Source organism: Gopherus evgoodei, chromosome 17 (assembly GCF_007399415.2).
Source record: "Gopherus evgoodei ecotype Sinaloan lineage chromosome 17, rGopEvg1_v1.p, whole genome shotgun sequence".
Classification (NCBI taxonomy): Eukaryota; Metazoa; Chordata; order Testudines; family Testudinidae; genus Gopherus; species Gopherus evgoodei.
Window position 1 is genome coordinate 2,143,392 of NC_044338.1, and position 13,715 is coordinate 2,157,106.

General features: G+C 57.3%; 1 protein-coding gene across 22 annotated transcripts in view; it reads right to left on the reverse strand.

Moving 5' to 3' along the window:
- The window catches only part of MYO18A (myosin XVIIIA), a 136,862-nt gene that overhangs the window by 65,745 nt on the left and 57,402 nt on the right, over positions 1-13,715 (reverse strand). For 7 of the 22 annotated variants that reach the window (XM_030536199.1, XM_030536198.1, XM_030536187.1 and 4 more), the window contains exons 3-5: positions 8,157-8,213; positions 3,243-3,968; positions 245-322 (exon numbers count right to left, since the gene is read on the reverse strand). The exons of 7 other annotated variants lie outside the window; for them this stretch is intronic. In XM_030536199.1, coding sequence (XP_030392059.1) covers positions 245-322; positions 3,243-3,968; positions 8,157-8,213 — 861 coding nt within the window. Of the gene's footprint in view, positions 1-244; positions 323-3,242; positions 3,969-8,156; positions 8,214-10,954; positions 11,035-11,066; positions 11,148-13,715 lie in introns of those variants that run through there. 8 more of the 22 variants (XM_030536197.1, XM_030536195.1, XM_030536196.1 and 5 more) reach the window with 4 other exon arrangements.

The following is a 13,715-nucleotide window of genomic DNA, read 5'->3' on the forward strand; positions in this document are numbered from 1 at the left end:
CGTAGCCACACAGGTTAGAAGTTCCTGATGGCTCCCAAAAGTAGAGGGGAGGTCTGAGGTGCCTCCCGGCAGCTCCCAGGCACACAGAAAAGCCAAGGGAGCAATGGGAGCACACCAGCCCAGTCCCGGAGGCACCTCGAGTCAGAGCTGCCACATGCACGGAGCACAAGCAGCGGGGAGCCATAGCACGCTGGCAGGGAGAGCTGAGCGGGTGCATGTACACAGGAATAACACCGTGAATTACAGCAGCCATGAAGATCCTCTCCAGCCTTCTGTGAGCTTCCTCCACTGGGGTCAGCTGGGAACCGGGGCCGGCTGCAGCCTGAAGGTCAAACCAGCATTAGCGTCACCCTTCGTGCCACTCCCAGCCCTGAGCAAAGGAGGCAGCTGGAGAACTGGCTGCTGGCAAACTACTGGGGTGCTTTGCCAAAGGCAGGAGGAAGCTGGCCTCCTTGAGCCCTCAGAGCTGGTGACAAATGCAGAGGGACTGTGTGTTTGCCCCCTCAGTCGCCTGCTGCTGCACAGCATGGGAGTTCGCATGCCCTGCACACTGCAGGGAGAGGGCTGGGGCAAGGCTCCCTCAGGGAGGTCTCAGCTCCAAGCAGGAACCACCTCCCAAAGCCCCTTCTCCCTCTGGGCACAGCCTGCAGCCAGCACTCCAGAGGGGGATGAAGGCACACAGCATTCCCAGCTCCCATGGCACAGGCCTCACCGTCGGTCCGGGCATGGCGCACTGGCCCAGCTGCCCACACAGGGCACCGAGGGGTCAGCACTTGTAACGCACTCCACCTACACTCCGAACTAGCTGGGGGTTAGCCCTGCTGAGCTCACACGCTCACCATGCGGCCTGGGGGTCAGCGGGGAAGGGCTCCATGGTCCTGAGTCCCTGCGCAGGGATCCAAGCTGCTGGCTGAGCAGAGGGGATGCTGGACGGTCCCTCACTAGAAGAGGCGGGAGCTTGCTGCAGTGCTTGGCAGCCAGTAAGGGCAAGGAGGAAAGGAGGGGGCCGATCCAGTGCTCCCAAGCTAGAGCATTGAGGTATGCGCCCAGCACGAGGGGCCCGTGGGGGAAGGGTACGGCCAGCCACACTGGAGAACCAGTGAGCAGCATCCAGAAGAGGAGGGGGCTTAGGGAGGGGCTTCTTTAACGCCACCGGCTCCACTGGTTGCTGTAGCAAGACAGACTTGAACTGGATTAGCGGCTCCCAGGCCAACGCACATGGCAGCTCAGGGCTACATTTAATGAAGCATAGCAAAGGCTTCCTCATCTTCCCACAGAGTCCGCGTGCGCTCGAGGGCAGCGAGACGAGAGCCAAAGGACTGCGCTCGCAAGCAGCAACCCTTCCGCACAGCCTGACCAGGCAGGCCGGGGCCCGGGAAACTTCCCTCCGGGGGAGAGGCTGGAGCCAGGCACAAGAGCTGCCGTGCAGGCAGAGCTGCCAGCCAAAGACCTTGGCTCTCTGGCCACATTTCTGGAACACACACGACACCAAAGCAACTGTCCCAGGAACACACTAGTTACCAGGGGGAAGCTCGGATCGTACGGCGCAAAGGATGGCATCCCCCACACGTGAGTGCGCCCCGGGAAAACCAGCAGCACCCACCTGCTAGCAGAGCACTCACAGGAGCAGGCCGCTTTTCAGCCATTCACAAGGAGGGCTTGATTCCCCACGGACGCCAGCCCCTTGCCCCCTCCACCCCCAGCTGCCCCTGAAGTCAGGGAAGTGCCCTTTTACACACATGGCCAGGCACAGCCACCGCCAGGTGTGTTCTACCAGCCAGGCCAGCACGCTCTGCACAACTGGGGCACAGTTCTGTACTCCTGAACTAAGAGCTTCGCCAGCTACCGTCTCAGTGACAATGCCCAATGGGGGGTCACAGGCCTTTCACAATCACCAACAGCACTGGCCTCCCCTGTCCCCAGCTCCCCCACCCAGCAGCTCACCACGCACGCCTGCTGGGGGGATCCCTCTGCAGCTCCTGGGGGAGGCAGCTGCTTCTCTGCTAGCTGGGGTTCCCCCATGGAGCGAGCCAGGTCAGAGAGAGACAGGGACGCTGAGTGACTGGGATTTGTCCTTAGGAATCCCGGTAAGGAGACCAGGCGAGGTTCCACCTCACATGCTGGGCCGGGCCAATGCTCAACCTCACATACGCTGCACAGCACACGTCAGGCCTGCAGACTAACGAACATTTCACACAGCACCGGGCTAGCACCACAGGGGCCGGGAAAGAGCATGTGGTTAGGACGCTGTGCTGGCATGCAGGAGACATAGGTCAGGCTCCGGGGGCAGAGGGCTCATGGTGGCACGAACACCAGGGCCAAGCACTCAAGGCCTTGGGCAGGAAGGAACACCTGGCTCTGCAGTGTCCCCTCCTGTCACTCCAGGAGTGGCAACGATGGCTCGGAGAGGAACCTGGGGAACCGATCCCCAGACCTTGAGAAATGAACAGCATCAGCAAGAGGTTCCCAGGAAGCCCTGGGGATGGCAGGGGTGTGCTTTTCCGTCCCTGGTTTGGAGCAGCCAGGGCAGGGCACCAGCATCCGGCACAAGGACCTGGCTCCCCCAGGCAGATCCCAGAGGCTCTGCCCGTTGGAGGAAGGGGGCAAAGCCTGCACCCAGCATGGGAGCCTGCTCTGCGAGCCCCCACTAATGCAGTGCCCTGAGCAGGCTGCTTGGCCATGGTGGAATGAGCTCTGTCCCTAAAACACAATCCCAAAACAAGTTCTTTGGAGACTCGCTACCAAACAGAACTGGGAGGGGAAAGGTCACAGCTGACCGCTGCTGGACCCACCCTCTCCTTATGACATCCCCAGAGCTCTACAAGGGGAACCAACAGCCAAAGGGCTCCCGTTGCTGAGCAGCTGCAGGGCTCCTCCTCCAGCCCTGGCTCGCAGGCTAACAGTAGCAAGCACACACATTGGGACAGGTCCGATAACAGGCCCCGTGCACTGACCTGGGAGAAGCAGCACCAGCACAGGGCTAGGAACACGCAGTAAGTTACAGTGAGCAGCTCACACCACGCACCTGTCACCAAATGGATTGAACGGCACGTCCTAGCACTCCTGTGAGGAAAAGCCATGCACTCCTTCAGCCAGGCACCGCACGTGTGCACGGACCCGCACCCAGACCCTGGATGTGTGCTGGCAGCGATCACATCAGCCCCACGGCACTCACAAGCAGTGCCCAGACCACACACCGGTGCCATGCATCACCGGTCTAGACTGCACACACTTGTGCATACCTTGGCTTGCCCCAGGGCAGCTGCATTCTGAGGTGCAACTTGTACTGGCTCCACTTTGGCTCCTGAGGGTTGCACAGTCTGCTCTTGCTTTGCTCTGGGGCCTGGGGTGGCTACTGGCCCTTCCTCCTGCGCAGGAGACGGGGAGCCAGGCTTCTCGGGTTCCTTCCTCACTGGGGGTGTTTTTAGCTCGCGAGGTTTCTCCTCCTCCTGCTTCTCCGCCAGCCTAAGGCGAGGCCTGTGCTGTTTGGTTTTGCCTCGGGACATCAGGCTTCTCAGACCCACCGAGATCTCATCCTTGGGGCCAGTCTCCTTGGGCTCCGGCTTCGGGAAGGACGCAGGCAATGGAGGTGAAGACATCACCCTGGGTGGCGCCTTCTCTTCCTTCTTGGCTGAGGAAGCTGGCTCAGGAGACTTCCCGTCCCTCCCCTGCTCCTTGGTGCAGCCAGAGTCCTCGCCAGGCAGGACTTTGCGCACCACCTTCCGCACCACCCTCACCACTCTCTTCCTGGACAGGCCCTGGCTCTCCTCTCCCAGCGGCTCGGGCTGGGCCAGCGAGCCAGCCCTGGATCCTTGCAGGCCATTCATGCTCCGGGCAGGTGCCTGGGAGGGCAGCTGGTTCTCGCCGTTGAGCAGAGGCTCTGGGGTCTTCACTCTCCCTGGACACTCTGGAGGCTCTGGGCTTCGAGAAGTGGGTGGATCGTCTTTCCCTGCATTTGGATTTTCTGACTACAGTTACAAATACATGAGCACATTACAGGAGGGCATCCCCTTACCACAACACACACACACGCACACAGAGACCTCGCTTCAGCAGATAACCCAGCCTCAGCCTCCCCTGCCAATCCTCCAGTGCATCCACGTGGCAGGTGACATAGAGAGAGGAGAAGAGTGTTCTGGGCTCCATCCTGCGCCCACTGCCAGCAGCAGCAGTTCTGCCATCGGCTTCAATGGGCACAGGACTGGGCCTTGGAGCTACAGACACTTTGTTTAGTGTTCACGGTTTTCCCAGGCCAGGACAAGCTTGTTCTGAGACCTCGCCATGTGACACAGCTTACGAAGAGCACCAGTAACAAAGCTGCACCCTTCACGGAGTCCAGACCAGCCACTGCTCTGCAGGATGCTCCCCAAGGGTTTGGAAAAGGAGCTGCGGTGGATGGCTCTCTCTGGAGAGGGCCTTCTCCATGCCGCTGCTGCTTTGAGCTCTAGCGCCAGGGCTAACAGAAACACTCCCAGAAAGTTTCACTACATCTCCAGGTGCAGGCAGGAGAAGATGATGTCAATGTGAGAACCTACCTGCTGGAGCGTCTACCACCACAATGTTGGGGGACACCTAAACGTGCAGATGCAGGCTCCACCTCCCTGCAACGGGGGAGAGGGGCACCTGCAGCACAAGGGATGGAGGACAGTTGGTCCCCACCTCCTGCAAGGGCCAGTCTGGTGGGGGAGAAACCTCTCTCTGCACTTTAACTGGACGAGACAACCTGCAGACGCCTAGACCAGCAGAGCTCCCCCCACTCTGGGCTCAGCTGCTCAAAGCACGTACAGATGGCTGGGGCTCCTGCCTCCACCATGACAATACCAGGACGCACACGAGAGTCCTGCACGGGTTGGGGGACTCCTCTCACAGGTTTATGTTGCTGCCAGACTCCAGTGGGACCAGCCCAAGACGTGGGCATTTGAGCTGAACATAATTAATTCAAGGCCTCCGCTGAGACTTCCCATGGTGAAGGGGGCAGCAGGGGTGGCTTCCACCCTGCCCTCGCTGTCTGCAGAGAGGCAGATGGATAAGGAACCTAGGAACTGTCAATTCCTTGGCAAGAAGGATAAACAAAAGGTTTTGAACTAACACCTGGAGCCAAGCCCCGTGGTGTCAGCTCTGCATCATGTCGCTAGTGGTGGCTGCAGCAGGAAAACCAAATTACTGAGAAATACCTCTAGGCCCAGAGGTCTGCTCTTCCCACCCTGCCAGGAACGAGTGGCTCCCACCCACTCTCCCACGATCCAGGCGGGGAGAGATGCAAGAGCCTGGGCCAGCACAGATCCCGCTGGGTGTCTCAGGCTGCTGCCCCTAGTCCCTCTCTGTATGGGGCTCATTTGGTGACCCAGCTCGTCCTGACCATGCCCCTCACCTGTCCCTCATATGCACCTGCCAAGACCTTTGTCTGTCACTCAGCTCTGGGCTTCTCTCCCTGTGAATTATTTACTGCCCTGGTGATAGCGAAACGGATCCCACTAGCATGGCACTGCTGGTGCTGCCTTCACCAGACAGTCCCTGTTTGATCTCCAGGTCTCCAGGCAGAGGTAGGAACAAAGCCAGCTAGAGTCTGCATTCGGGCTGGTACCATGCAGGCAGCATCTCCCAATCCCACTGCAATTTTCTGTTCCCTAAGTGCTGCCAATAATGCCCCACCGTTCAAAGCTGAGCGCTCAGAACAGCCTCCCCAGCCTCGCGCAGGAAGCTGCGTGCTCCATTTAGCTTTCTATTTCAGAAGGGGAGGCTGGGGGAAATCAACCTGGCCGGCAGGTTTGGAACAGCCGCAGGGGTTCTGCAGCATGTTCACACACTCAGCAATTCTCCCTGCAAATCGGTGCCCCACAAACAGGGCACGCCTTGGAATTTTCTTCCCAGCTCATTTACCATCGTGTATGACGTTATTCCTGATGCAAACCACACAAAAACCTTTTATCGCCCCCCAGACAACCCCACCCCCCAATGCTCCAATTAAAGCCAACACAGGAAAGAAGAGATGTGCTGAAGGTGGATAGAGACCAGCAAGCAGCAGAGCGCCCATCTGAGTGAGCAGCCAAGCCACCAACGGGTTAACCTTGCACAGCAGGTGGTGACAAAATCCAGGTTAAAGAGACCCTGTTTGTGTCACTGCTCCTAGCCAGAGCGGGTCGCACGCCGGTGAGATCTGAGGCAGGGACAATACATTAGACTTGAATCTAGCCTCCTAACAGACTGCACTGCAGCACAGCCTGGCTTGGGAAGTACGCTGCAGCAAGTTGACTGGGAAGGCAAAGCACTCACAAAAACAGCCTCTCCGGGGTGCCCACCCTGCACTTCACTCCCCACCGCTAGGGCACTGCCCCAGGCCCCTGCAGACAGGACAGGGTCCCACAGCAGAAGGCATTCAGAGGGAACAGGGCTTGTGACTGGCAGGTGAAGGACCCTTGCTGTCTTATGCACCATGCAGCTCTCGGGAGCAGCTCCCAAGAAAGCCAGCTCAGCTCTGTGCCTATGGGAAATGCTGTGGCAGTCGCTTCAGGCTGGGCAAATACCTTATGGGCAAAGTCCTCTCTGGCGAGGGACAGGGATCCCCTGGAAAGGCGAGCCGCGTCCCACAGCCCCTGGACCCGGCGGCGAGCGGGTGGCCCATCTGTGCCGAGTGGCTGCCAGCCAGCCCTCTTGTCAGCTGGGGAGGAGCTCCCAAAGGGTCAGCCGGCAGCAGCCCACATGGGATCAACGTTCCCAGTGCCAGGGACCTGCCTGCTGATACTGCATCAATCGAGATGCTGCTGATTAATGCCACTGAAGTGAGAAGTGACACTGCTGGGTGTCAGAGGGGCAGCATCTCCACAGCTCCGCTACCGCACCCTGCGCTCTGTCTGAGCAGCAGGATAGCTCTCTGGACACGGGACTGGAGGAGAGGAGGCTGCACCCAGCCCAATCTGCCAGTCATGCAGATTAGTGCTGATGCTGTATGTATCTTTCTGTAAGGTCACTTCCATAGTGATACAGTCCCAGCAAGATGAGCTGGGACTTTGGTAAGATTACTGCTTTACCAGCACCGTTTGTCATTTCTTTCCTCTGGAGGGGTCCCACACAGCTTTGCTAATCACCAATATCCAGGAATCACTTACTTGATCCACCTCTAGAATTCAGCCACCTCTGGGGAGGAGCCAAGCAGCTCATGCCCACAACAAAGGAAAGAAAGGAAAGTTTGGTGTGGGGACAGGAGACACAGGGACACTGACAGAACATGTCCCAGGACCTTTACTAGCCCTGCACAGCAGAGCAAGCCTGGGCTCCTAAGGGTGCATGTGAAAGACCATCCCAATAACCTGCCACCACTCCATGGATCGGCCTGGTGAGGAGCACAGAGCAACCCTGCTGGGACATGAACCACTGCTTCCAGCGGCTCCGCATCTGAGCCTTAGCACAACCACCAGCCATCCCCTCTCAAATCAGCTGATGCCCTCTCCTTCGGCTCCACCCTCATTAGCACAGAGGGATCTGCCCCCAGTCTCTGGGCTACAGGCACTATGTGAATGCAGAATGACACGCCAACCTGCTCCGCGACCACTTCTACCTGCAGCTCATGCTCAGCCAATCAAATCCCCATTCGACTTCCATCCCGTCTCCAAGGTAACAACCCTGCAGCCACAGAATCACACTCCCTGACCCCTAATAAGCGAGGCACTAGGCAAGGGATGCAGGCTGGCCTGATGGCTCAAAGCAGCACATGGCAGAGGCAGCCTGGGCACTGCCACATGGGATTCACCCCGGAACCTCTACAGGCCTCTCTGATCTACCCAGGGGTGTGACCAGCTGCCCCCAGAGAGAGCCGTACCCAGCCCACTGCGCCTGGGGAGAGTGGCTTCTCCTCACTGGATAAATCCCACCCTCAGAAAGGAAAAGCAGCAGCAGCTTTGCTGAACCAGCTGCTCACCACCTTGGACGGGTAACATCACAGACCCCAGAGCCAGAAGCAGCACACCACCCTGGGTCCACCTCTTTGTCACCAGCAGTGCTAGTACCAACCCAAAGACTGGGCTGCCCGTCAAGCAGAGTCGGTCTGGTACCTGCCGTTAGTGGCCTTTGGGTCTGAAAGGAGGTTGTCTGGGCCTGTGAGTTAGCACGAGCTGGATTCAGCACTCAAAGCTAGCCCCCTTGATCCCACAGACACTTACTGCCCCATCCTCTTTCCCAGTTTTTTTCACAGATAAAACTTTGTCCTCGTCCTTAACCTGGGGGATAAACAGAGAAGAGGGGCATATTTCAGTCAGAGCTCTCCAAGGGACTTCCAGAGTTTCTCCTGCACACACTTTGCACTAGCACGTTGTGAGCACACAAGCGTGGCCAAGATCAGAGCTGTGGGGGTGAAGCTGCTTCCAGAGACTTTGGCTCTTGTGCAATTCACTGCTGCGACCACAAGAGTCAAAGCAGAAGCAGGACCTCTGCAACTCACCGCTGCAGGACGCTGGGGCAAACAGCTTAGTAAGGTTCAAGGATGACAACAGTTATGAGAGCAAGAGTAGCATTTGCAGATATATTAGCATGGAGAAAGTTACAAGGCCTGCTGATACTCATGCTTCAGAGCAAATAGCGGCTGCTTGTGGGGCTCAGGAAGCAACAGCCGCCCAAGAGATGCCATTACACAATAGAGTGCGTTGGGGGGGGGGGAGAGTTTGTGCCTTCCTCTGAAGCATAGGCCGTGGCAAAGCCAGGGACCCTGACAGTGCATTCAGTACACAGTAAAGCTTATGGCTTCCCTGACATTCACGAGCATTGGAGATGAGTGCAAAAATGTTTCCCAATTATTTCAAAATCAAAAGCCACACCGGGCCTGCTGCTGGGGAGAAAGCAGAGATGACACTGGAACACTCCTGCTGTGTGGCTTTGTAACACCACTCGGCTGCCCTTGGTCAGTGACGTGCCGACATGCTCCATAGCTCACAGCAGCTAAGCTCCGTCGAACGGGATGGACTGTATTTGCAGTTGGTGACGTGGCTGGCACATAAAGCCCCATTTCCCCTCCCCAGGAGGGTTTCTGGCTTTCTGCTTGTTACTCAGTTTAGCTGTGACAAGGGAGCTAAACTGAGTAACAAGTGAAAAGCCAAGTGCTCAGATAAGGAAAGTGAGCTGGCTTGGGGCAAGCTGCCCCTGCTCTTACCACATCAGATGCCGTATTGCAAGTTAAACGTCATCAGCTAATCTCTCCAGCAGCCATCCCTTTGGAAGCACCGGCAAACACAAGCATATGCCTCTGCCTGCCCTGGAAAACTCCAGGGAAGGCACACAGTGACCAGGGCTGCTTTAAACCCAGCAGTGCTCTGAAAAGGCCTCTCTACAGCAGAGGATAGACAATACGGAGGAAACTTTCCTTGGCCTGTGTGACTGTGCCCCGCACTGCATTAAGCAACGAGGGGTCGCTGGCAGCAGGAAGGACAGCAACTCCCCCAATCAATAGCTGATCTCTAGTCAGGGCAAGCCACCGCCCAAGGTGTGCCATCTTAACGGGGACAGCCCAATTACGGGCCTGAGCCAAAGCTCACTGAAAACCGTGGAACAACTCCATGGACTTCACTGGTTCTAGGCTCAGACCCTAAGAGAGGCCATTAAAACAGAAAGCAGCATGAAAAGCCTTACCATGAAATACAGTACTGGAGTTACAGAGGCTGTTTCTCCTTGAAGCCTACCGAACCCCTGTGCCCCAGCTGAACGCACCCCCAGGAAGTGAGATTTCAGCTATTCCCATCCCTGTGGAGCAGCATTCACGGCTGACTGCTGTCCCCCAGTTTCAGCTGAGGAAAATACAGTGTCCACCCCCGCACAAGACAAGTGGCAAAGGTTGCAATTAAACGTGGTGAGGAACATCTTCCATGAAAGGTCAGTCATGAGCAGGCCACTGGTGGCATTAGTAAGTCACCCACTCAGGCCATGCATTAGTAACCCCTCCTTGGGGTAATCCCCCTGATACCGTGGTACAAGGGGGAACTCAGCTCCCACCCACATGCACAGCTACTGTAACACTTGGGTTCCAGGATGTAACAGGCTTCAGTGTCTCACCATTTCACTGCTTCCCGTGCACCCAGCCTCTCAGCCAGCGAAGCCACGGCTCCCGCACGGCACTTGGCTCCCAGAGCCCGGTGCTCTCCGGATCAGGAGCTAGCAGAACACCTTGGGAAGCTTCTCCGGAGCATTTAAACATCCCCCAAGGACATCCCCACCCTGGAGCTCAGTGACTGCATTCAGAGTCAGCCTGACTCATGGTACCAAAAAAGTCTCACAAGGTGAGGTCATTGCACAGAAGGGAACCCTTCCTCACCAGCTTGGGTTACTGCTGGCATTAGGGAGCACAGCTCAGCCCCGCTACCCCAAGAATGGCTCCTATGGCTTGGGCATTGCTCCTGCACATTCCACTCCAGAGCAGCGAAGTCCCTTCATTTGCAAGAGTGACTGACTGCACAGCAGCTGTGGGCTCTCTGCTTTGCCTCCCTGCACAGACCCCAAAGCCAAGGTTACAGTCATGTTCTTACAGCACAGCTGGACTAGGAGCCCAGATGTTAGTGCTGCTTAACATGGGTTTAGAAGACACAGAGTATTTACCAGGCAGATGTTAGTGATGGGGGGAGCAGCTCCCAGCTTGCTCAGTTCACAAGGGGGTGGATTTTGTCCTGATGCAGAGGACATCACTGAAATCCCACGTCAGGCCTTGTGCTGGCCTGCTGCACTGGGGGGACTGCACTCAATGTGAGCGGCACATCGCACCAGGCGGAAGTTCACAGCAGCTGTTTAAAACGAAGTGCCTGAAGTACATGCTGCATTGCTGTGCCCACCCTCCCAGGCCCCACCACGACTCCTCTCCTGGCAAACTCCCCGAACTGGGCAAACTAGGGGCAGCTTCCTGGTAACATGCTGTCTGCTGGGCACACAAACTGCACGAAGGCCGAGCATGGCAGGGACAGCAAACACAAAAGAGACTTCCCTTTTGTTCCCAGAATGCAAACCGTGAAGAAAAGGCCATGGCGATGTCACATGGAGCTGGGACCGGGACAGCTACCCTGACTGGGAGGAAGAAAGGGGAGAGTGAAACTTACGTTAAAGCGATGACCTTGCTTCTTCCATTCAGCAGACGTGCTGGGCCATGCCTGGGATGCATACGGGGGCAAGGCAGGGAACGGAGGAAGCCCTCCAAGGACATTTACAATAATCAGTTCTGTAAAATGAGAGGTATTACACTAGGAAGGCATGAGAGCAGAGTTGGACTGAACACTCTGCACACGGGAGAATAGCCAGGCAGAGAACCAAACTCCAGCCATGTCTCCAGACAGCAGCTTGGGCACAGACTACTAGGAGATACATTTTCTTCTGTTTTCCTGTTAATTAGCTAAAAGCTCTCCTGCCCTTGCTGTTCTCAGCACCACCGTTACAGGAGAACAGCAGCACAAGACAAGCAGCCAGCTAGTAAAACAGACAGACACAGCCCCAGTCAGGGCTCAGCTGCTGGTATGTCCCCAGCAGGAACCCCAGCACTCACAGGCATATCTATCACGAGGAGTTACTGGAATTTAAGCAGCAGCTATAAGTAAAACGCAAACACAATACAGATCTATACTAAGTGTCCCAATTACGCCCTCTAGGACTAGGGCAGGGTCACTGCTTCCCCTCAACCTGTCCTGTACTGAGAGGAGAGGCACACACCCTGCCAGCTCTGACATACAGCTCTGGCCTTTGGCTAAGAGGAGAAATTGTGCAGTGTAAAGTAGAGATCTCAGCATTTCCACTGGCTACACAGCGGTAAGGTAAATTACCGAAGAGACAACTCAGCCCAAAGTCCAGCAGCTCAAGGAAGTCTGGCTGCTCCAGTGCCTGGAGAAGAAACGAGCTTCCTAGCTAAACCGTGCCCTTTCCATGTCATCACTAACACGTGGCACCGTAAGCATGCACAGTGCTACGCCTGCCCCAGAAAGCTCCCAGCCCTGGAAGTGCAACACCCAGCAACACAACGGAGCGAACACACACACACAGTCACTGCAGCCGATAACGTGCAGCCACGCCGTTACCGCACTGGCGACTCCCGGGAGCTACACAAGTCCTGACAAGGAAACCTCTACAGCACACCTCTCCAGTCACACCACAAGAACGAAAACCAACAATAGAGTGAACTAGTGCCGGCTTTCTGCTCCATGTGCCCAATTACGTCTGCGCTGCAGGTGTGGCTAGAAGCTGAAAGGCTCAGCCAGCCTGCCTGAGGGATGGAGACGCGAGAAGTGCTGGGCTCCAGCAGGGACCACATCGCATGGATCAGTGGAGGGCTTGGTTGGACCTGCATGTGGTGGAATTGTTAGAGCGCTGAGCGAGGCTCAGAGCCCAGCATGGCAGGAGCATACAAGTGACAGCCCTGCACCAGCAGAAACCTGGTGAACTGAATACAGAGATCTCCTGGCAACTGCCACAGCCTCCATTGGCACGAACTGTCCTCAGCTGCCCATCATCATGGCACCAGTCAGCTAGAGCCAGGCTGTACAGAACTCAGCTCTCGGGAGGACGGGTGGGGTGCAGGCCTGTCCCGTAGGCGTTCTCAGCTTCTCTAGCCTGGGAGAACCCAAGTGAGTGCAGAACTAGTGAAAGTAAAGGGGACGCTCCAGCCACCACGAGGGAAAGGGGCTTTCCCAGGTTTAACAGAGAGAGCAAACCCTCCTGTTTAATGCCAGTGCCCCAGGCCCCCCGGAGAATGGATTTCACCACGCCCCATCCCTTAAGCTGAGGAACCCTCTAGTAGCAGCAGCAGGCTGCACGCACCCCACTTTTAAAAGTACAAACCAAGCAGATTTCTTAAGCTTTCCAGCCGTTCCATACCCTCTCCTCAGGCCTCAAGCCACTAGAGAGAGCGAGCTAGGCAGAGCGGAGGGCACCCTGTTGGGCAACGGTGCCTTCGCCCCATCCCCCAGGAGCGTGCTACACTTGGCTCCCCCCAGCAGATTCAGAGAACAGCCTTGCCTCCAGCACGCCCTGTGGGATATGCAGTCACCCTCCTGCCCATGATAGGAGAGGCCAGGCAGACGGGAAGGTCCTGAAGATCGCTTCCCCCAAACAAATCCAGAGAGCCCCACAGGATCCTGTCTGAGCTGCGCTCTGGCCACTGTCACCCAGAGAAACAGAACAGGGCTCTCACCCTGCTAGTGTGTCAGCGACTCGGGGGCTCAACAGGGTGTAGGCCGGGAAGGAGGTTTAAATCCATTCAAACCCAAACGCTGGGCTGGCACCAGTTGGGGGGCCACCCTGGCCCAGTGCCCTGCAGGGGGAACCTTTTCCAGGGGCTGGGGGCCACCCTGCCCCAGCGCCCTGCCGGGGGAGCCCTTCCCAGCCGAAGCTCTCCGGCGCCGGGGCTGAAGATAGCACTGAAATCCCCGTGGAAAGTGCATTTCACAGGCACTCTCACTCATTCTCAGCCAGAGTGAATGGAACAGCCCCACAGCAACAATGGCCCTCCTGGCCCTGCCCCAGGCTGCTCTGTGCCCCCCCAGCAAGCCCAGTGGGTCCCCTCCCCAGGGGAATGTAGCGCTGGGGGAGGCTGCCAGACAGCTCTGGAGACGTGCAGCCAGAAAACTGGCACAGCCTGGGCCGCAGCAGGACAAGCTCCTCCCCCAGCCTGCCTCAACCCTGCCCTGCAGCAAAGCCTCCGGAGTGAGGGGACCGGTCCCTGCCCCCCCTCTGCCGAGAAGAGCCACAAAGGGTCATTACAA